Raw genomic sequence first — 20,988 nt, forward strand, 5'->3', positions numbered from 1 at the left:
TTTTAAAAAGTGGTGGGGACAGTTTGTGGTCTGGTTGTGCTAGTTGTGATGTCACGAAACTAATGAATATTATTTAGGATATGCACAGATAATTTTAAATAATATTTTACTGTTTTGAAAAATAGTCCTTCTTGATGACCAATTCAAGCACTCTAATAAATATTTCACATAATTAATTTGATAACTTTATACTTGCCACTGTTAGTCCTGGGATTTTGTTAGTCAGTGGATAAATACATGGATCAGCAAACTGTTATACTGTTATAGTCTTGTGGTTGTACTTTTGCCACTAATAAACGCCAATTCCGGAAAAGTTGGGACAGTGTGAAACAAGCTAATAAAAACAAAAAAGGAGTGATTTGTAAATTATATTCACCCTTTGCTATACTGAAAGCACTACAACTAAACATTATGAATGAATGAATTTCATTGTTTTTTTGTTTTGTTTTGTTTATTTATTTATTTATTTATTTTTATGTACAGTAATTTCAAATCAGATGATTGCAACACATTCCAAAAGAGTTGGGACAGTTGAGTGTTTTCAACTGAGAAACATCACCGTTTCTTCTAATAACACTTATTAAGCATTTAGGCACTGAAGACACAAGTTTGTTAAGTTTAAAAAGTGGCAGGAGGGATTTTGTAATATTAGATATATTACAAAAAAAATTTTTGCAAGTATTTAACAATACATTTGAGCTTGAACTATGTTCTTTATAAATTCATTCTTTATAAAAGTGTCTTCTTTCAAAAGAGACCAGGGCTCATAAACAGCAGCCATTTCTTATAGTAGTAGTTCATCTAAAAATAAACATTCTGCCATTTTCTCACCCTTATATTATTACAAACCTGTATGCTGTTTTTTTTTTTTTTTTTTTTTTTATTGGAACATGATAAATAGATCTTTACACAGCTATATTCTACAACAATAATTTATAGTGATCAGGGCTGTCCAGTTTCAAAAAAGAAAATACAACTATTATAAAGATGTATTTAAGGTACAGACTTCTAAAGCCATAAGGCAGTGTTGTGTTGTATGAACAACCTCTGAAGTAGGCTGTAAAAATTTAAATAACAATTAAACAAATGTCAAACTTGTTTCTCTATTACAATCCATATTTTACATTTCTTGCCATGCCGTATATTTCAGGTGACATTGTATATTTCAGGCTGATCAGATATTTTGCTTGCACAAATCTAGTTTGTGGCAAAGAATATGTAAAGTGTGGACAGTCTATGTTATGTAGATAATAATTGTTAGTAGAATTCTTTTAAACTTTAAAAGAACCATGCATTTTTACATACCAAAAAGTATTTAGGGCCTTTATCACATTTAGAGCATTATATAACAATATATGTTATTATTCAGGGATTTTTTTATATTAAGTGAATCCACAGTAAAACATATAATGTCACTTTACAATCAGGCTTTAAAAATTATGGACAATAAACCAAATCATGTGCATCATTGCAATATTTAAAAATAATAATAATAATTTCTTAGTTTAAATTTTTTTATAAATTTGTCCTACATAAAATTGGTGTATACATGTATCCACAATATAGCTCCACAGGTATTATGTAAATTGCTAAATAGACAGGATGGTAGTAGAACAACAAGGAGCACAGCGAATGATAACTGTAGGGTTGACTATCGCAAAACAACTCAGGGGCAAAGGGGCTTTTCTGTGAAGGGTTCCCAACTCTAGAACATGCTACCATCTGAAATAAAATCAGTAACAGAAAATCTTTCATAATATTGGTTAAGCGCTGGTTTAAAAGAAACCAGAGCTGTACTTATTTTTAATTCTTAATGAATTTTTGGTCAAATTTTTTATATGTCACCAGGGTTGGGAGCAACCTTAGTATTTTTTTAGCCATTTATTAATATTTTTGATATGATTAGATTATATTGCTTGATTTATGTAGTTTTAAATGAAAAAAGCCTATCAAGGGACCTGAGATGCAAATTAATGTACAATGCATATTTTCTTCTTTTTTGTTTTGCTGAAATTAGGTTTTTGCACTGTCCCTATACAAATAAAACAATAAATAAAAAAACTGGCAAAGGCAAAAAGTGCCAGGGACATGTCCCACCCGTATTATATATATATATATATATAAATGTGTATGGAATTTTGTTTATGTGTGCATCCAGCTGTTCTCCTCCACAATATCCTCTATCTTATCCCAGGCTGGATCTGACTGCTGGATGTAGTAATACAGGCTGAGATCTGTTCTGTTAATCTCCAGCCCCAGGTTTACTCAGGCAGTAATGTGTGTTCTGCTCTGATATGTAATCATCCATAGTTTAACCCTGGGTTAATCTACGCTGCCCACGAGCCCTGGATATCATCTATGTGCTCCAGTGTCCTTGACATGTTTGTTTTCTTCCTGTGCTTCCCCAATGAGCTGTGGCTCTGTGGGACATTTTCCTCCCCATCTCTATCTGTCCCTCATCCTCAGAATTTCTCAATTAAAAATCTCCAGACAGATCTTTGCTCATTGAATATAACAAGGCCCCCTGTGTGGTTCTGATAATTCTTTAGAATTTGCCTCCAACTTTACAAAACTGAAAGTAATTAAGCACACTAGTATATAATGATTCTTATCTTGAGGCCTAAGAAAAGTCAATGGCACCATTTAAAGCAAGGATGCTCAAATGGCCTCATTCAGATGATTAAGATAATGATGCTTTTCCACTAAAATTCATGAACTTTCTCTTTTGTAACACAATCTGTCTAGTGTGGATGCACAGGTCCATTAACAGTTAGTGTATCATCATAAATTAGAATGACTTTGACCAGCAATAGCTCAAGAGCTCCTAAAGAGGACTGCCTGTAGACATGATACATGAGAAGTATTTGAGGGTGGTTTGAACCTGTGCCCACCTACATCTAGAAGAGGGAATCTGAATAAGTTTGCTACATTCAGCACAATTTCAATGGTGACACTTTACAGAAAGATTAAATTCATTAACTTTAGATGCATTAGGTATCATAGCTATACTGCTATATAGCTTTTTACAGCATTTATTAATCTTGGTTAATGTTCATTTTTATTATTCATTGTTAGTTTAAACTGAATTAACTTATGCAATGTTAAATATTAAAAATGTATTGGTATATGTAGAAATTAACATTAACCAAGATTAATACATTTTGTACATTATTAATTCAATAGTTAATAACATTGTTAGGCTAACTATTGCATTAACTAATGTTAACATATACAACTTTAATGTAAAGTGTATCACGTTAACTCTAGAATGAAGTTTACAGATGATGATGTTTATGTTGATTAGGCCTTAAATGAACATATCCTTATTTTTAAGTTATTCTTGAAAATGGAACATGCGTTTTTAATATCAAACGATTGATTAGGGCTTTCTGAATGGTTGAAATCAGCTGATAAGACAAAAATAAATAAATAAATAAATAAATCAGCTGATAGGATATTTTTTTTTCTTAGTTTTCTTCTTTTAAACAAAAAGAAGCAATAACATGTTTTGCTGTTTAAGTAGATAGTATTAATGCATAACTTTGTGAGAATGTTAAAGCTTCACTTTGTCATTCACAAAAAATCAGCTTCAGTGCACCTTATATAAAACATCAAATGAATGGAACACAGTAGATGCTTCATTTACATACTGCTGCGCCCCAGTGGCAGAAGACGGAACTACGCCAGTTTTGACTTTTGACCCTGACGTGAAGATCACATGACCGGTAGCAACATGGCGGCGGTGGCGCGCTGAAACGAACTTCTTTAGTGAGCCTGCAATTTCAATCTTTCTGCATCCTTCATAAATTGATTATTCAGTCCTATATCGGCGTTTTGTTGGGGTATTATACTGGTCTAACGATGTAGTTAATCATATGAGTTTGTGGAGTTCTGGCGTTTGCAATGGAAGAGGAAGTGGAGAGCAGTGGCAAGAGAAAAGTAGGTTTTGTTTACATTCAGACATCCGAGATGTGCTGCAGAATCCATTGCAATCCAGTGATACGCGTTTCACTGAAGCCTTCTTAAATGCATTACAAATACAGTTAAATAACTGACTTTTTTTTTTGACTTTTTTTTTTTTTTAATTTGCAGACATTTTTACGAGTGAGAGCAAACAGGCAAACACGATTGAATGGTATGTATATTTCATCCCTGCACACATGAGAAGTGATGTACTATGACTATTTTTTTTTTTAAATCTTTTAATATGTTGTCATCTGTCCTTTAAAAACTTTAATAACTTGATACATAACATCAAGAGTGCACATATCACCGAATATGGAGAGGCTTTCCCTTTTCCCAGTAGCCTCTACTTGAATGCACTGATATTTTTAGCATTCTTGTGTCAGCAAAGAAACTGTAAAGTTAATTAATGATGGCACAGAGGAATCCAGCAACACTTGCTGTGAAAACCTTTATTAGACTTAAAATGAAATGTTTCGGCATTGTTATTTTTCATCGGTTGCTCAGGTCTGCTTGCATGCTGTAATGTATGTATGTATGTATACACTGGCAGCCAAAAGTTTGGATTAATGTACAGATTTTGCTGTTTCGGAAGGAAATTGGTACTTTAATTCACCAAAGTGGAATTCAACTGATCACAAGGTATAGTCAGGACATTACTGATGTGAAAACAGCACCATCACTATTTGAAAAAAGTCATTTTTGATCAAATCTAGACAGGCCCCATTTCCAACTGCCATCACTCCAACACCTTATCCTTGAATAATCATGCTGAATTGCTAATTTGGTACTAGAAAATCACTTGCCATTATATCAAACACATTTGAAAGCTATTGGTTTGTTAAATGAAGCTTAATATTGTCTTTGTGTTTGTTTTTGAGTTGCCACAGCATGCAATAGACTGGCATGTCTTAAGGTCAAAAATGGCAAAAAAAAAAAAAAAATGTTTTTCTCTAGAAACTCATTAGTCAATCATTGTTTTGAGGAATGAAGGCTATACAATGCTTGAAATTGCCAAAAAAAAACCTGAAGATTTCATACAAAGGTGTACACTACAGTCTTCGAAGACAAAGGACAACTGGCTCTAACAAGGACAGAAAGAGATGTGGAAGGCCAGATGTACAACTAAACAAGAGGATAAATACATCAGAGTCTCTAGTTTGAGAAATAGATGCCTCACATGTCCTCAGCTGACAGCTTCATTGAATTCTACCCATTCAACACCAGTTTTGTGTACAACAGTAAAGAGAAAACTCAGGGGTGTAGGCCTTATGGGACGAATTGCAAAGAAAAAGCCACTTTTGAAACAGAAAAACAAAAAGAAAAGGTTAGAGTGGGCAAAGAAACACAGACATTGGACAACAGATAATTGGAAAAGAGTGTTATGGATCTTAACCCCATTGAGCTTTTGTGGGATCAGCTAGAATGTAAGGTGCGCGAGAAGTGCCCAACAAGACAGCCACATCTATTGCAAGTGCTACACAAGCGTGGGGTGAAATGTCACCTGAATATCTGGACAAACTGACAGCTAGAATGCCAAGGATCTTCAAAGCTGTCATTGCTGCACATGGAGGATTACTTCAACTCTTTGAAGTAGTTTAAGAAGTTTTTTCAAATTGTAATAGTAATTTTTCACGTTATTAATGTCCTGACTATACATTGTGATCAGTTGAATGCCACTTTGGTGAATAAAAGTACCAATTTCTTTCCATAAGAGCAAAATTTTTATATTATTCCAAACTTTTGGCCGCCTGTGTGTGTGTGTATGTACGTATATGTGTGTGTATGTATGTATATATATATATATGTATGTATGTATATATATATATATATATATTATATTATATTACAAGAATGAAATTGAAATAAATTGTTGGTTTTGTACTAGTTTATATGGGCATTTGAAGATGTCATTGTGTAATCATTGAAGCATTATTATAAGCTTATTAATAGAGCTGTTCAAGTTGTAGTCCAAAAACCTGGAAGAGAATTCGCCATGGTTTCCCTTGGGATTTTCCTAAAGGTTTTTTTAAAGGCAGTTTTGGAGTAATAAGTAAAATAAAGTTTATGGTAAACATTACTTGAAGATACTTTTTTTTTTCTACAGCATAAATTGCACACAGTCATACCTCAAACATGAATTTTGAAGTCGTATTGAAGCAACATACTTAAAAAAATACAAACTGTCAGTTTCAAAATTCACATTTAAGCTATGAAAATGTGTCATTTATGCTGTAGAGCAAAACATCCAAGTATCTTAAAGATATATGTACCACAGACTTTATTCATAAATCCTAAACTGATATCATAAAAACCCATAGGAAATTCCAGAGGGAACCCATGGCAAATTAGCCTTCTGGGTTTAACTACAAATTGACGTCATGGCTGAATAGCTCTATTGAGCATTATTTTAGACACTTAAAGGGATAGTGCACCCGATCAAAGTAACATTCTGTCATCTACTCACCCTGATGTTGTTCCAGACCCATATGACATACTTTGTTCCATTGTAAACAAAAGGAGACATTAGGCAGAACGTTAGCCTCAGTCACCAGTTACTAATCAGAATAGAACAGAAGTCTTTTCATTTTGTCTGAAAACAGAGCTTAGTCTTAACACCAGCCATAGTCATTAGCTGGTGGATGTGATTGAACTGCTACACTCAGGCATGAATGGTGTGAGCCTGAAGCTGTCTCATCTGCGGCCAGTTGTTTCTGTCTGACATGGAGAGGAACTTCTCACCTCTCAGTGTGCATCAGCCAAATGCTCATCAGCACTGGTGTCTGTCATATGGCCTTGCCAGAAGCTTGACAGACATATCAACCTCAACAGCTGTCCCATGTTAAGAAGAGTAGCAGTCTTTTGGTCATTAAAGGATTAGTTCAACCAAAAATGAAAAATTGCTGATAATTTATTCACCCTCAGGCCATCCAAGATGTATATGACATTCTTCATCAGAACAGAATTTAAGATTTTTAGGAAAGTATCCCAGGTTTTTAGCTTCATCCAATGCAAGTGAATGGACACCAGTTTTTGACTGTTCAAAAAGCACACTTAGTCAGCATCTAAGTTATCCACACAACTCCAGTGAATCGATACATTTGTGTGAAAAACGAACTGCTAATTAAAACTTTATTAACTTTAAACATTCGCTTCCTGTAAACACTCAATGCCTCTCATAGCTGTTGCGTGACATCATCACGTTGGTGCATTCACGTGAGAATTCAGAAGTTCCGCTCTGTTTACCACAGAGGAACGTACTTCATGTGAGAGTTAGGTCAATTCGAACAGCCACAGAGAGCAGCGGAAGCGCCGATTTAAAGTTTAAAATATTTTAATTAGCGATTTGTTTTTCACACATGTATCGATTAACTTCAGAAGACATTACTTGATTGACTTGAGTTGTGTGGATTACTTTGATGCTGCCTGAATATGCTTTTTGGACCATCAAAATTGGTGTCCATTCACTTGCATTGGATGAAGCTAAAAACCTGGGATAGTTTCCTAAAAATCTTAAATCCTATTCTGATGAAGAAAGTCATATACATCTTGGATGGCCTGAGGGTGAGTCAATTATCAGCAAATTTTCATTTTTGGGTGAACTATTCCTTTAATGGGAACAATATAGAGATTTCAACAAGCCTGAGCTGCTCTGCTGTGAAAAACATGTCTCTTTATATGTTTACTTGCTTGTATCAGCCCTATGTTTTTGCACTTCCCTTGACTGTAGCGCCTGCCCAAGCAGAGAATCACCTTAACCCTTGGTTTTTTCATGTGTCAACAGTCGATGACCTTTGCTGGTGCAGGCGCTACACCCAGGAAAGTTTCAAAAGTCCCCCAATCCCTGTGCCCAGAGGAGTGCCCCTTGCACCTTGCTGCCTGCGGCATGGTAAGACCCCCACCCCCCATTTAACGCAGCCGCAGGCACTGTAAGGGTAAATGGTGCTGTCTTTGTATAAACCCTTGCCAACGTTAATGTATATCACCTCTCATCTGAGACGCTGTGGTTTCAGAGTGAGGGCTGGATGGAAAAACTCCTGCCGTGCCTAATTAATCTGCCCTTTTCTCTTCCTATTTAATGATGCCCGTCCCCCCTACACATTACCGTCAACGTGGCCACAGAGAGATTGAGACGTTGTCCCTCCTTCTCTCTCCTCCTTTTCCTGGAGGTAATAGCAGAACAGCCCTCCTCTCCCCCCAGTCCCCCTCGGCCCCATTCGCAATCACAGCCACCTAAAAATTAATGTCCCCACACGCCATTTGCAGTTAAGAAAAAGCGACAGAGACTTACGGCGCAATAGGCGCTGTTCTGCTGTGTTAAATTTCTAATTATGTGTTCGGGAAGGGGAGGGGGAGTGAAAGACCACCATCTTCTTTGCCTCAGTAAAATCCTTGACTAGAGATGCCTGCTATCCTGAGGCTAGTCCTATAAAGCAGTTAACTTTTGGTTAACTTTTATGTGGGCTTAATGCTGCCTGCTATTTCTGAACGCTGGGGTACTGCCAGCACAATTCTGTATGGACCCTTTGATGAGTAAGGTGCAACTAAGCCATGATGCAGATAAAATATTCTAAAATTTTGTAAGCCAGCTTTACTGTGACACAGTACATTTTGTTTTTGTGATAATGGATTTGTCATTAGCTTGTTTGTTTGTTAGATAATTAGTAGCTAGTTAATTAGTTAGTTGACTGAGCCTAGCAGTTTAATTATTGTGCGTCCAGTGAAACAAATCTATTCTTTGTGGTGTTCATGTTTATTTTATTATGATTTATGAGTGTATTCATGTTTATAATTGATTATTTATAATTGAGTATTTATGTTCACTTTTCTCCATTGATGTATCACATAGTGTGTCTCCTCTCTCTTGTGCTGTAGCCCGGATTGGGAAGATGAAGCGCCGGAAGCCTGAGGATGGGCAGGTATGTCCACTATGCAACGCCCCGCTGACAGGGACAGAGGAGGAAATGAGTAGGCATGTGGAACAATGTCTGTTCAAGGTAGCTTCATAAACCCAGACCACTGGGCTCCAACCTCCTCTAGAAATTTTGGCCTTTCTACCCTCACCTTTCCCTGGACATCAGCCTCTGTTCACAAACCAAAACACACCCACATTTGTGCCCTTGGAAGTTTTCTACTTATGTCTAGCGCTCAAGATGTTATGTAGTCGTGTGTCATTCCTTTATGGGTGTTCAGGGAAGAGTGGATGGATTAGCTCTTTCCTGAAATGGGTTCCTCCTCACTACTTAAGCAAATTTGGTTGCCAGTTTTGCATTCTGAACCTACTTAAAGATGTTCTACTATATAGTAGTCATCAGACGTTGACTTTGTAAAGGGGTTTAATGGAAACTGTTGTTCACACAGTCTGGCTGGCTTCCTTTTTAGCCATTTCTGTGGTTCAGGATGCACCACTTGCCCTTTATTATATAGCGGGTCCCTCTTAACCTGTCTAATCCAGTAGTTCTCATGATACTAATGCACTCTTGGTGGTTGGATTTTTGGTGTTCTATTGCATGTGGTCTGATAGCTCCTAAATTTAGATGTCATTAGAAGTTAGTGAATTTTAAAGCCCTGCTTTGATTTCCTCTTATGTAGTCACACTCTGTGGTTTTGTCTTTTTATATTGAATAGACTGATTGAAGTGTGTTGGTGCGTGTTTGATAAGTGGTTTTATTTTCTCAGAGGGAAAGTGGAATAGAAGAGGATTCTGCAGATGCTGAAGGAGAGAGTGGAACGCGGTTTGAAGAGTACGAGTGGTGCGGACAGAAGAGGGTCCGAGCCACCACTTTACTGGAAGGTGGCTTCAGAGGTAAGCAATCCTCAGATTCTTTTGACATGCTACAGAAAAGCATTTTGCTAGTATTGGTCATTTTTAAAGAAAGTTTATAACCCAAGGTTGTTAGAATTTCTGTCAAAACTCACTATGACATTTTAAGCTGTTTGAGGGTGTGTACAAGATGTGTACATACATGTCTACATACGTGTATCTACACCTTTCTGTGCAAGATGGAGTGTGTATATGAGTATGTTCATTTAAAGGCTATCAGCTGTTGTCCAGACGAGGTGAGCTCTGGCAGGCCCTGCACTGCCTTTAAGGAGTCAAAGGAAAACACATTTAGCTCTGCAATTGACCCACCTCACCCAGTACAGAGATGTGTGCGAGAGAAATAGGCGCTGACCCCTGGGCTTCCCCCCATTGCAGGAATGCAATTATAGCTCCCAAACTAACTCGGCTCACCTGGGACATTCTCTATCACAAATACACCGATCAGCCACAACATTAAAACCACCTGCCTAATATTGTTTAGGTCCCACTCATGTTGCCAAAACATGTCAAAACACCTCTTCCAGGTTCATGTCCCCATTCTGATGGTTGATGTGAACAGTAACTGAAACTCCTGACCTGTATCTGCATGATTTTATGCACTGCACTGCTGCCACACGAATGGCTGATTAGATAATAGCATGGATGATTGTTGGTGCCAGATGAGCTGGTTTGACTATTTTTGTAACTGCTGATCTCCTGGGATTTTCACACACAGCAGTCTCTAGAATTTACTCCAAATGGTGCCAAAAACAAAAAACATCCAGTGAGTGGCAGTTCTGTGGACGGAACTGCCTTGTTGATGAGAGAGGTCAACAGAGAATGGCCAGACTGGTTCAAACTGACTAAGTCTATGGTAACTTAGATAACCCCTCTGTACGATTGTGGTGAGAAGAATAGCATTACAGAATGCTATTCTGAGATGCGGGTTGGTGCTGTTTGGCGGCACAAGGGGGACCAATGCAATATTAGGCAGGTGGTTTTAATGTTGTGGCTGATTGGTGTACACACACTCCTTAAGACCATTTTTGATGTGCTGCCACCTTCATTGAAAGATTTTCAAGGGAATTCTTGTTGGTTCATAAATTTACATTCTAAGATTATTTTTACAAATAGGAGGAAGTGCCAGTCATTCCTCTATACTAAAGATTTTTTATTTTTAACTTGGTGTCAAGATCAGTTATTTTGATACACAGTTTGAAAGTTCGGCAGTTTGGAGAAGTGCTAAGTGAACGTATATCAAAAACACCTCAGTTTTGCTTATCTCCAAGACTGACAGTTTTATATTTAGAAAAGTAGTTCTTCTCCCTTAGTGGTCTTTTGTAAACTTCTGTGCTCTTTAATGGAAAGGCTGTTCGATCCCAATGAGAAAACAGATTGCAAAGCTGTGTGGATTAAAAAAATGGGAGTTGCACCTCTAACGCCTGGCTAGACGGATGGTGGCCAGATCAATTCTGCATGTGAACGAAGCTGTGTGTCTGTACAGGAGATCTCCAGCCCTTTATCTTTAACACAGACAAACTCTCCTGCGGACAGTGGTGTAATGGCGATAGAGGGGGACCCAGTGAGAAGTGACTCTGGCCCAGGGGTCACTTGAAAGCTCCCCCCATGATGCTCAGAAGGTGGATTGTTGCCTTGAAAGCTCAGCTGAAGTCCTCTAGTGTTCAATCGGCCCTGCATTGCAGAATCCCTCCAGCCCAGGGGGAGCTAGACTGGGGGAAGATGGGGAGGGGGGCTTGAAAGGGGTCTTCAATGGGATAAGAAGCCTATCGTCTCTGAAGCGCCAGCCCCTCTCTCTCTTTGAGGACCAGGAAAAAAGCAGGGAGGAGATGCTTTAAACCAAATAAAAAGAGCATGATAAGGGAAAAGGGAGACAGAGAGGAAGAGAGAAATCGAAGAGGATCAGTTTGTGGTGGAGGCCCATAAGGCCTCCTGTGTCTGTGGCTTAGCAGGGCTGTTGTGCTGATGAAGAGATAGAGATGGAGGAGATTTGGTGCAGTCGGAAAAGCCAGAAGAACAGAGGCCCACTGCTTGTCTTTGTAAAGAACCTTGAAAGATGGCCGCTTTGAGCCCCCCTCCCTGACAGGCGTACATGGTAAATGCCATCCTGATTGGATGAACTCTGACCTGCGACACATACTGCGAAAGGCTGATAATTGTCATGGCAACAGGGTGGAGGAGAGGCCATGTTTCATGTCCTGTTCATCTGGGATCTTTGTGTCCCTCTCTCAGCAGTGACATGACACACCTGTCTCGGGTGACGTATGTAGATTAGTACTTAACATCAACTATGGCATATGTAAAACAGGTTGCTAAATGTGACCCAACAAGGAAGAACGTTATGCATGTCTAGATTTAACATTTAAAGGCGTTAAACATTAGAGTTCCCATGGTCATGGAAACCTGGAAATAAATGGTAAATTTTAAAATTGTGATATCCAGGCCTGGAAAAGGCATGGAAATCAATAAAATTTTATAGGGAGAGTGTTGGATGTTTTGTGCATAGTAGACTGCTTGTACACCAACTGGCCTAATTCTTCTGTTAGAAAGAATAGTAGCTACTCCAGAGTAAAGTCCAAAATATTTATTGTGAAAAAAGAATCATAAGATGTGTGAATGTATGGTGTAAGTATGTGGTTTCTCCTGATTAGCAGTGTCGGGTTACACAAGTGGGCGATCTCTGCACGGACACCGGCAGATGCGCTTGTTATAATACTGAAGCGCTTGTAATACTAATAGACCTTTTTCACACGCCGGGTTTTGGAACGCGGAAGTAAACGTTTGCATGGTAAACTTCAAGGGAGACCACAGCAAATATTATTTTCACTTACCCATTTGCTCCAAGACCAAAAGAAAAAATCCACTTATGTTTGAATGACATTCCAGAAGAAGAAAAAAATAGAGAGTGGTGGATTAAGACAGTTGGATGGGGGAAGATGCCAAATTTACTGTCACTCTCTCAGCAGCTGTTTAAGAAACCCCCTCGTAGCTGTGGTAATTAATTTTAAAACTAATTCCAGGGTAATATAACACAAAGCATAATGTTATAAATTTACACTCAATATTTAAAAAATGTATAATATAAAAAATAATTGCGAGATTTATGCCGATAAAGCGGCAACAAATCATCACAGTCTGTGAAAAGGTCTAAGTATGAAATAAACTTTTCATTTACATATAATAAAGAATAAACTTGTAACGATAAACAAACACTTTTGATAAAATATAACTGGTAGATCCGTCGACGAATAAAGATGAAGCCAGGAGACTGTAACTCTCTCGCACTGAAGCAGCAGAACTGAGAATGCACGCATGCGCCAGAACTAAACGGATTGGTTCGCCTTGTGCATGCGTGAAGCCGGGACTTTTGTACAGATAGTTAACCCAAAAAGGAAAATTCTGTCATCCTTTATAACCCACATGTTTTTTCAAACACGTATGACTTTATTTCCTCAAAAAGCACAGATGTTAGACAGTGTGTTAACCTCAGTCACCATTCATTTTCACTGTATGGAAAAAAGATCAAAGAAAGTGAGTGGTGACTGAGGCCAAAATTCTGCCTTTCATTTTCTTTTATATTCCACAGAAGAAAGACATATGGGTTTAGAACAACATGAGGGTGAGTGAATGTTGACACAATTTTCATTTTTGGAGCTACGGTTCCTTTTAAAAGTCATAAATTCAATAGTCCTGCTATGATCTAAAATATTTAATTGTCTAGAAATTGCTCTCTTGTTTTAGTGCAATCTCCATAAAATTACTTTTAAAATCCTTATCCAGTAATCACAAATGACTAGAAAAGCAATGTAAGTTTATTGATCAAAAAGACTGGGAACAGATCAGTAATACGTTTAATAGGATGTTTATTGCAACCTGTTTAAAGGGATAGTTCACCCAAAAATGAAAATTATTTCATTTACTCACCCTCATGCCATCCCAGATGTCTATGACTCTCTTTTTTCAGCAGAACACAAATGAAAATTTTTAGAAGAATAGCTTTGTAGGTCCATACATTGCAAGTGGATGGTGATCAGCACTTTAAAGCTCCAAAAAGCATGGACAGTCGTAGTAAAAATAATCTTTTCAACTCCCGTGGTTAAATTAATGTCTTCTGTAATGATATGATCACTTTGGGTGAGAAGCAGATCAATATTTAAGTCATTTTCACTATAATCGTTTTATTCCAGGGGAATTAGTTCACGCTGCCTCTTGCGTGACATGAGCGTACTGGCATGTTCAAATGAAAGCAAAAGCAATGAAGCTTGTGAGCATCTTTCTCTTGTAAACAGATTGAGCTGCACTTCTGGTTGTATTGCGTCTGTTCTCATGTGAATATGGCAACACCCTACACTGGGCACGTCTGTTGACGCGACTCAACGGCTTGAGGCTATCTACTCTGGATGCGTCGAATGTTCTAGACCGTTTATTTGTGATGTTGGCAGTAGTAGCGCCAGCGCGTGCAGAGCAAAATGGAACGCGTTTACTGTCATCGTTTTACAAGACATTAATTTAACCACTGGAGTCGAATGGATTACTTTTACTACAGCTGTCTGTGCATTGTGGAGCTTTAAAGTGCTGATCACCATCCACTTGCACTGTATGGACCTTCAGAGCTGAGATATTATTCTAAACATTGTTTGTGTCCTGCTGAAGAAAGTAAGTCATACACATCTGGAATGGCATGAGGGTGAGTAAATGATGAGAGAATGCTCATTTTTGGGTGAACTAACCCTTTAAAGGTGGCACATTGTAAGTGGAAGAATACAGTTTGTATTGTCATACAAAGTACTAGATCAGAATTGCACAGCTATACAGTTAAATACAGGTTACATTATGTGATAAAGTGAGACAGTGCAGTTTTATATTGATCCATTGTGTGAAATAAGGAGTAAGCTTATGTCCCTGAGACTGCCAGGCAGAGAGGCGGTGCAGTGGCATGCATAATTTGACTGAGAGGCAGTTAGAGTGGCACTGACCTTTTCGGCACAGATTAGATTGCCTGCCAAAACCGCTTAACAGTAGCCCCAGCTTTCAGTCAGACATACAGCACTGCTTTGGTTACTATGCACCATTCAGGTGGTTGTTTTGATGTTGTGCTTGCTTGATTAGGTGTCTATTGCTTTTTTGTTTTGTTTAGCTGGATTTCATCAGTGTCCACACCAAAGTGGACAGTCCTCCTGTATTGTTGTAGTAGCCAGTCCCTGCTGAATCAGTGCTACATGACATCCTTCCTGCCTAGCTCCAGCAATGCATTAGCTAGGATTCATAGCTTGATCAATTGATTGGATTAATAGTGATTTTTTTATTTATTTATTTATTTTATTTTTTATGGCTTGCCACATCTTCCCCCAGCCTGGCTGCCATTAGTAGTCACAACAATCTATTTATTAGGTTTTATACACAATTTATTCCTCTGCCTTTTCTGCCGCTTGTCCACAATGCATTAATGAAATGTTCTCTATCATTTGTAGATTATGTATGTTTGTTATTTCCAGTAACCCCCACCGCCACCCTTCGCCCACCTGTACATGGGTCAAATGAACAACAGTGTGACAGAACACAGTGCCACACCGATTTGTTTTGTTAATGCTGTCAAACAGGCTGTTTTTTTTTTTTTAAATTTACATTCTTGGACCCCATTAAACAACTCCCATTTCTTACCAAGCCATGTTTAGTTAAGCCATGATTGTTAATTGTTTATAATGATTCTGTTATGTCAATTTTAGTGTTTTATCTATAAATTCCTGATTAAAGCAATCAGAAAGTATCATTGATATTTAAAGTTTTTTCTTAGTTCCTGGACAAATATTGTTTGATCAGAGTACTCATAAGCAAGATAATTAGCTAATAGAAACCCATCAATAAATTGTGGAAGGGGTTGTTGGACAGTAAAATACATTTAGACTGGCATGCACAGTTTAACCCTGAGGTAATGGTTGAACATGGTTGTTCTCTGATATCTGTGGAGCTCTCTGCCCAAGCAGCTCAGATTTATGTAGCTCAGCTATTGTGCACATATGCCTCTGCACCCACAGGGACCAAATAAAACTTAAAAGGTCCCTTTTTATTTGATCACTAAAAACCATCGGCACATTGTAAAAAAAAAAAAAAAGAAAGAAAAAGAAAGAAAGGAGGCAAGCATTTGTGATGCTTTTTGTCACTTCTCTGTCTCATTTGGATCCCTTTAATAAGAGGGGGAGAGACCACCATCATGGCCACCACATCCACTCTCTCATTCTGTCTCTTCTCCAAAAGTGTCTCCAGATTTTTCCCTCTTCCTGAAGGTTGTAGTTAACCACTCCACACTGTGCAGTAGTCATCCCGTGAGGAACGAGAGAAAGCACTGTTCCTCACTTCCATTACCTACCTCAGCTCCTCATCCATGACAAAACTGTTCTACAGTAGTGCCCTGACATCCTTACATCAGACCCTGAGAGGCCTGGCCTATTCCGGCCTTTGCAGCTCAATCAGGCTCCGGTCTCTGTGGACCTCTCCCACCCTTCAGGCTGCTGCCGATCCAACCTCTCCCTAACCAGAACTGAAGGACCCAGTCAGTCCGCGGCTGGAGTTTGCCTGTGTGCTCATCACTGGATTTATAGAAGTGCCACTCAGGCTACACGCCCTAGTGCTCAGGGCCCACCACCTGACAGGCACCTGACACAACTCCCATTCACAGTCTCTGATGCCTCTCTTTGGGTCCAGAGCATCAAGCCCCTGGCCTGTCTGCAGTAATCTGGGCATGCACAGGCCTGTTTAATTGGTATTTCTCCAGCATGACAGAGATGTGGTGGATTGAACCAGTGACAGTGAGATATGGTTGCTAGCAACGGAAGATGTATTGTAACCTAAAATTTGTATCATTACATGTGACAAACTGTTCACAATTCACATATGCCATTCATTTGTGACTATTATTAATTCCAAAATGAATTTTATGAAACTGGTAGTTTGGCTACGGTTTTGCTAATGGGCTATATACCTTGTAGGGGTCGACCGATATGTTTTTTTTTATTTAAATTTTTAATCAATATCAATAAAGATTATTAGTAATCAAGGAGACCGGCAACTGATATTTGGGACCCGTATGCACTTCAGTCCGATAATCAGTCGACCCCTATTACTTGGTGAAATATTTGTGATTTTTATTATTTATTTATTAAACAAGTGTGTCTTCTATCATATTGCTGTTTCATCATATGAATTTGTTTTATCATATTGCTTTGCATTGTGCATCCAAACCTCCTAACCATGGTAAAATTACTGTGCTGCAGTGCCTCTTGTGGCTTATTGCTTTAGTTAACACGGTCTGTTTCTCCATTTCCTCCATTTAGGAACAGGCTTTGCCATGTGTAGCACAAAGGAGAGCCACGACAGTGATGCAGACCTGGATGTGGATGGAGATGACACATTGGAGTATGGCAAAGCCCAGTATCCTTTTCGGCTTGCCAGTAGACATCTTGCTCTTCAGTGATGCTGTACAGTAAATAACATTAGATGCAGTTGTTCCTTAACTCTGGCTCTCAGATACACTGAAGCAGACATAATTCCTTGTTCTGGAGAGGACCAGGGAGAAGCCAAAGAGCGTGAGGCGTTGCGTGGAGCAGTTTTGAAGTAAGCATGTTTTTATATTAGATCAGGAGTTTATTTCATACCAGGCATTAAAGTGGCAGACCCTGACACTCAAATTAATTAATTCTTCTTTAGTGGTGGTGTGCCATCCAATAGAATAACACCTGAATTCTCCAAATGGGCCAACGATGGTGAGTTAGGCTCATTTCATAGTGTGTTTTTCTTTTTTGTCTGTAGAATTTAATTAGTAGGATGAAATGTTGCTTTTGTTGTCTTACATTCACTGTATGCACTCTTATTTTTTTGTAGAAATGCCCTCTACCAGTAATGGTGAAAGTAGCAAACAGGAACCCAGCCCTTCCTCTTCGTCCTCAACACCTAGGACCTGTAAAAACAGCGAGATCGAGAAGTGAGTACAAGCACTCACAAAGCGAGTGTTTGCTGGTGTATTGGGGTGAGATTAGTTTGTGTAAGGACTGCAAGATCATAAATGATGCATTTAGTGTGCTCATCTCTCCGGAGCATGCTTGATCACAGGGAGTGGCTCCCAGTATTGATCCCAGGCAGCTGAGCCTTGTCTGGGCCTGAGTCTCTGCACAGCTCGGGAATGCTAATATTACTCCACAGTCCACACATTTCCATACTACGGCTTTACATAGCAAGAAAAGCCAGATAGCTCTTGTTGTAGCAAGTGAACAAAGACACAGTTGTGACATACCTCAGGGAGACATTATTATAATTAAGAGTATATTAAAAGAGAAAAAAAATTCCATGTAGCATGAAACTTACAGTGTGAAAGCAAGCCAGCTGTTTCATTCTGCATGGCAAAGGTAAAACATACCTACACATTTAGTCAAAACTGAGTTAAATTGAGTCTCTTAGACCTTGATATGTCTTGTGGCAGACAGGCTTGCCTAAACTATGCTCAGATGTTTTGTTTTGCAAGGCAGTTTCCTTGCAGATCAGAGTTAAAAAGTGTTGCCCTCCAAAAAAAACTGAGCAAACAAGCAAACGATGGGAGAACACAGAGAAAGGGAGATGAATCTCTACACTCTACCTCCCTGAGAGTGAAAGCAAAAGGGAGGGAGTGTAGCAGGCTGCCTCCAGCCGCAGATAAATTTGAATAACCTGAGTGGGTGAAAGGCCGGCCCCTGTAATTCCCTCATCTCCGCATCCTCATCCATATTCCCTGACATGTGCTCCTGCTAAACTCTCCTCCTACTTGCGTGTGTGGGTACCCAGCCCCACTGAATAGGTAATTGAGGTCAGAGCGTAGCTCCTGATAGAGAGGGGCTGATTGCCACCTTACACACGGTGGTGTGAATATCCTCTTTCCTGGTTCTACCTCCCCCTGCTGTCTAGAGCTGGTGCGGGGTCAGCGCACTCGTCGCAGTTGTGCCTCAGTCTGCCTACCCAATAGCACAGCTGTCAGTCCAAAAGACCATTGGCCTGTCACTATCCTTGTTTAATCCCACTTTGCAGGACTTTATGCCTGTTCCAATTTTTTAAGTTTGCAGAGTGTGTAATTGTTTAAAGTTGGTGTTTACAACCCATTTTGTTCCCTTTATGTGACGTATTTCAGAAACGGATATTAAAAATATAAAATGTATTGTGGCACTTGGTTTTATTTGTCAGGAATTAATTACACTGGCGGCCAAAGGTTTGGAGTAATGTAAAAATGTTGCTGTTTCGGAAGGAAATTGGTACTTTAATTCACCAAAGTGGCATTCAACTGATCACAAAGTATAGTCAGGACATTACTGATGTAAAAAACAGCACCATCACTATTTGAAAAAAAAACAAAAATACATTTTTGATCAAATCTAGACAGGCCCCATTTCCAGCAGCCATCACTCCAACACCTTATCCTTGAGTAATCATGCTAAATTGATAATTTGGTACTAGAAAATCCCTTGACATTATATCAAACACATTTGAAAGCTATTTGGTTCTTTAAATGAAGCTTAACATTGTCTGTGTTTGTTTTTGAGTTGCCACAGTATGCAATAGACTGGCATGTCTTAAGGTCAATATTAGGTCAAAAATGGCAAAAAAGAAATGGCTTTCTCTAGAAACTCATCAGTCAATCATTGTTTTGAGGAATGAAGGCTATACAATGCTTGAAATTGCCAAAAAACTGAAGATTTCATACAAAGGTGCACACTAGAGTCTTCAAAGACAAAGGGCAACTGGCTCTAACAAGGACAGAAAGAGATGTGGAAGACCAGATGTACAACTAAACAAGAAGATAAGTACATCAGAGTCTCTAGTTTGAGAAACTGACGCCTCACATGTACTCAGTTGACAGCTTCACCAGTTTCATGTTCAACAGTAAAGAGAAAACTCAGGGGGGCAGGCCTTATGGGAAGAATTGCAAAGAAAAAGCCACTTTTGAAACAGAAAAATAAAAAGAAAAGGTTAGAGTGGGCAAAGAAACACAGACATTGGACAACAGATAAATGGAAAAGAGTGTTATGGATCTTAACCCCATTGAGCTTTTGTGGGATCAGCTAGACTGTAAGGTGCGTGAGAAGGGCCCGACAAGGCAAGTGCTACAGGAGGCTTGGGGTGAAATGTCACCTGAGAATTTGGACAAACTGACATCTAGAATGCCAAGGATCTGCAAAGCTGTCATTGCTGTACGTGGAGGATTTTTTGATGAAAACTAGTTTAAGAAGTTCTGAACATTTGTTTCAAATTGTAATAGTAATTTTTCACGTTATTAATGTCCTGACTATACATAGTGATCAGTTGAATGCCACTTTGGTTAATAAAAGTACCAATTTCTTTCCTTAAGAGCATCTGTACATTATTCTAAACTTTTGGCCACCAGTGTAGATTGTGCAGTGGTCTCAATATGACAGGTGGTTGGAGAGAAGTGTTTTTAAAAAAATAACGTCAGCCAAAAATAAAAGGTTGAATCTGAGGCAGAGCCAATTGTTGCATTCTGATGAAAGATTAAAATTACAAATGTTTGTTGGTGTTTGTTTTTTTGCAATATCAATGAAGATTCAATCACAATAAGACCAGGAATGCTTATTCATAAAGTAAATTGGGTCCATTTTAATTCATGCTGACTTTAAACAAATGACAATGTTGTGACATCCTGCCTGGTGCTAATGAAGTCTATGCATCCTCTTAAAAAGATTCACATTTCTTAAATGCATCCACCAATATGTACACCTTTTTGTCTCCCTCTTCTGTCTCCTCTGAGCATTCATCTCTGGAGAGAGGCTTCTAGTATAGCTGAATCAATCTGGTGCGAGTGGCCATCAGTGGGCCCATATTAAATATCAGGGCGGATAACTGGTTAATTAGCGCATCAAACCCAACGCAATTGATTTTTCTCCTCAGCAAGTCATGAGCACGTACCTCTCTCCCATCTTCAGTTAAGTATGTCTGCTTGAAATGACTACATCTGTAGAATGGGCTTGATGTCAGTTCCTGCAATTTAAACTGTGTTAGTTAACCATGTTTACCACGAGACAAACAAAATGGTTACAAATAGGCATGACTTTGTGTAAAGAATTGCATGCACATCTATTGATTGAAAGGATCGACTGAGTTTGTAGACATGAATATAAGTGGATGATGTTATGAACACTCTCAGTGTTCGTGTAAGTGTGTGTCTGTCT

The 20,988-nt window shown here is 38.7% G+C and overlaps 1 protein-coding gene across 9 annotated transcripts in view; it reads left to right on the forward strand.

Annotated features, from left to right (window-relative positions):
* The window catches only part of rnf220a (ring finger protein 220a), a 171,103-nt gene that overhangs the window by 132,032 nt on the left and 18,083 nt on the right, over positions 1 to 20,988 (forward strand). For 3 of the 9 annotated variants that reach the window (XM_051699179.1, XM_051699183.1, XM_051699187.1), the window contains 8 exons: positions 4,093 to 4,135; positions 7,748 to 7,852; positions 8,839 to 8,960; positions 9,643 to 9,769; positions 17,116 to 17,212; positions 17,309 to 17,395; positions 17,489 to 17,544; positions 17,663 to 17,762. In XM_051699179.1, coding sequence (XP_051555139.1) covers positions 4,093 to 4,135; positions 7,748 to 7,852; positions 8,839 to 8,960; positions 9,643 to 9,769; positions 17,116 to 17,212; positions 17,309 to 17,395; positions 17,489 to 17,544; positions 17,663 to 17,762 — 737 coding nt within the window. Of the gene's footprint in view, positions 1 to 3,698; positions 3,940 to 4,092; positions 4,136 to 7,747; positions 7,853 to 8,838; positions 8,961 to 9,642; positions 9,770 to 17,115; positions 17,213 to 17,308; positions 17,396 to 17,488; positions 17,545 to 17,662; positions 17,763 to 20,988 lie in introns of those variants that run through there. The other 6 variants (XM_051699181.1, XM_051699185.1, XM_051699184.1 and 3 more) reach the window with 4 other exon arrangements.

Source organism: Myxocyprinus asiaticus, chromosome 5 (genome assembly GCF_019703515.2).
Source record: "Myxocyprinus asiaticus isolate MX2 ecotype Aquarium Trade chromosome 5, UBuf_Myxa_2, whole genome shotgun sequence".
Taxonomy (NCBI): Eukaryota; Metazoa; Chordata; class Actinopteri; order Cypriniformes; family Catostomidae; genus Myxocyprinus; species Myxocyprinus asiaticus.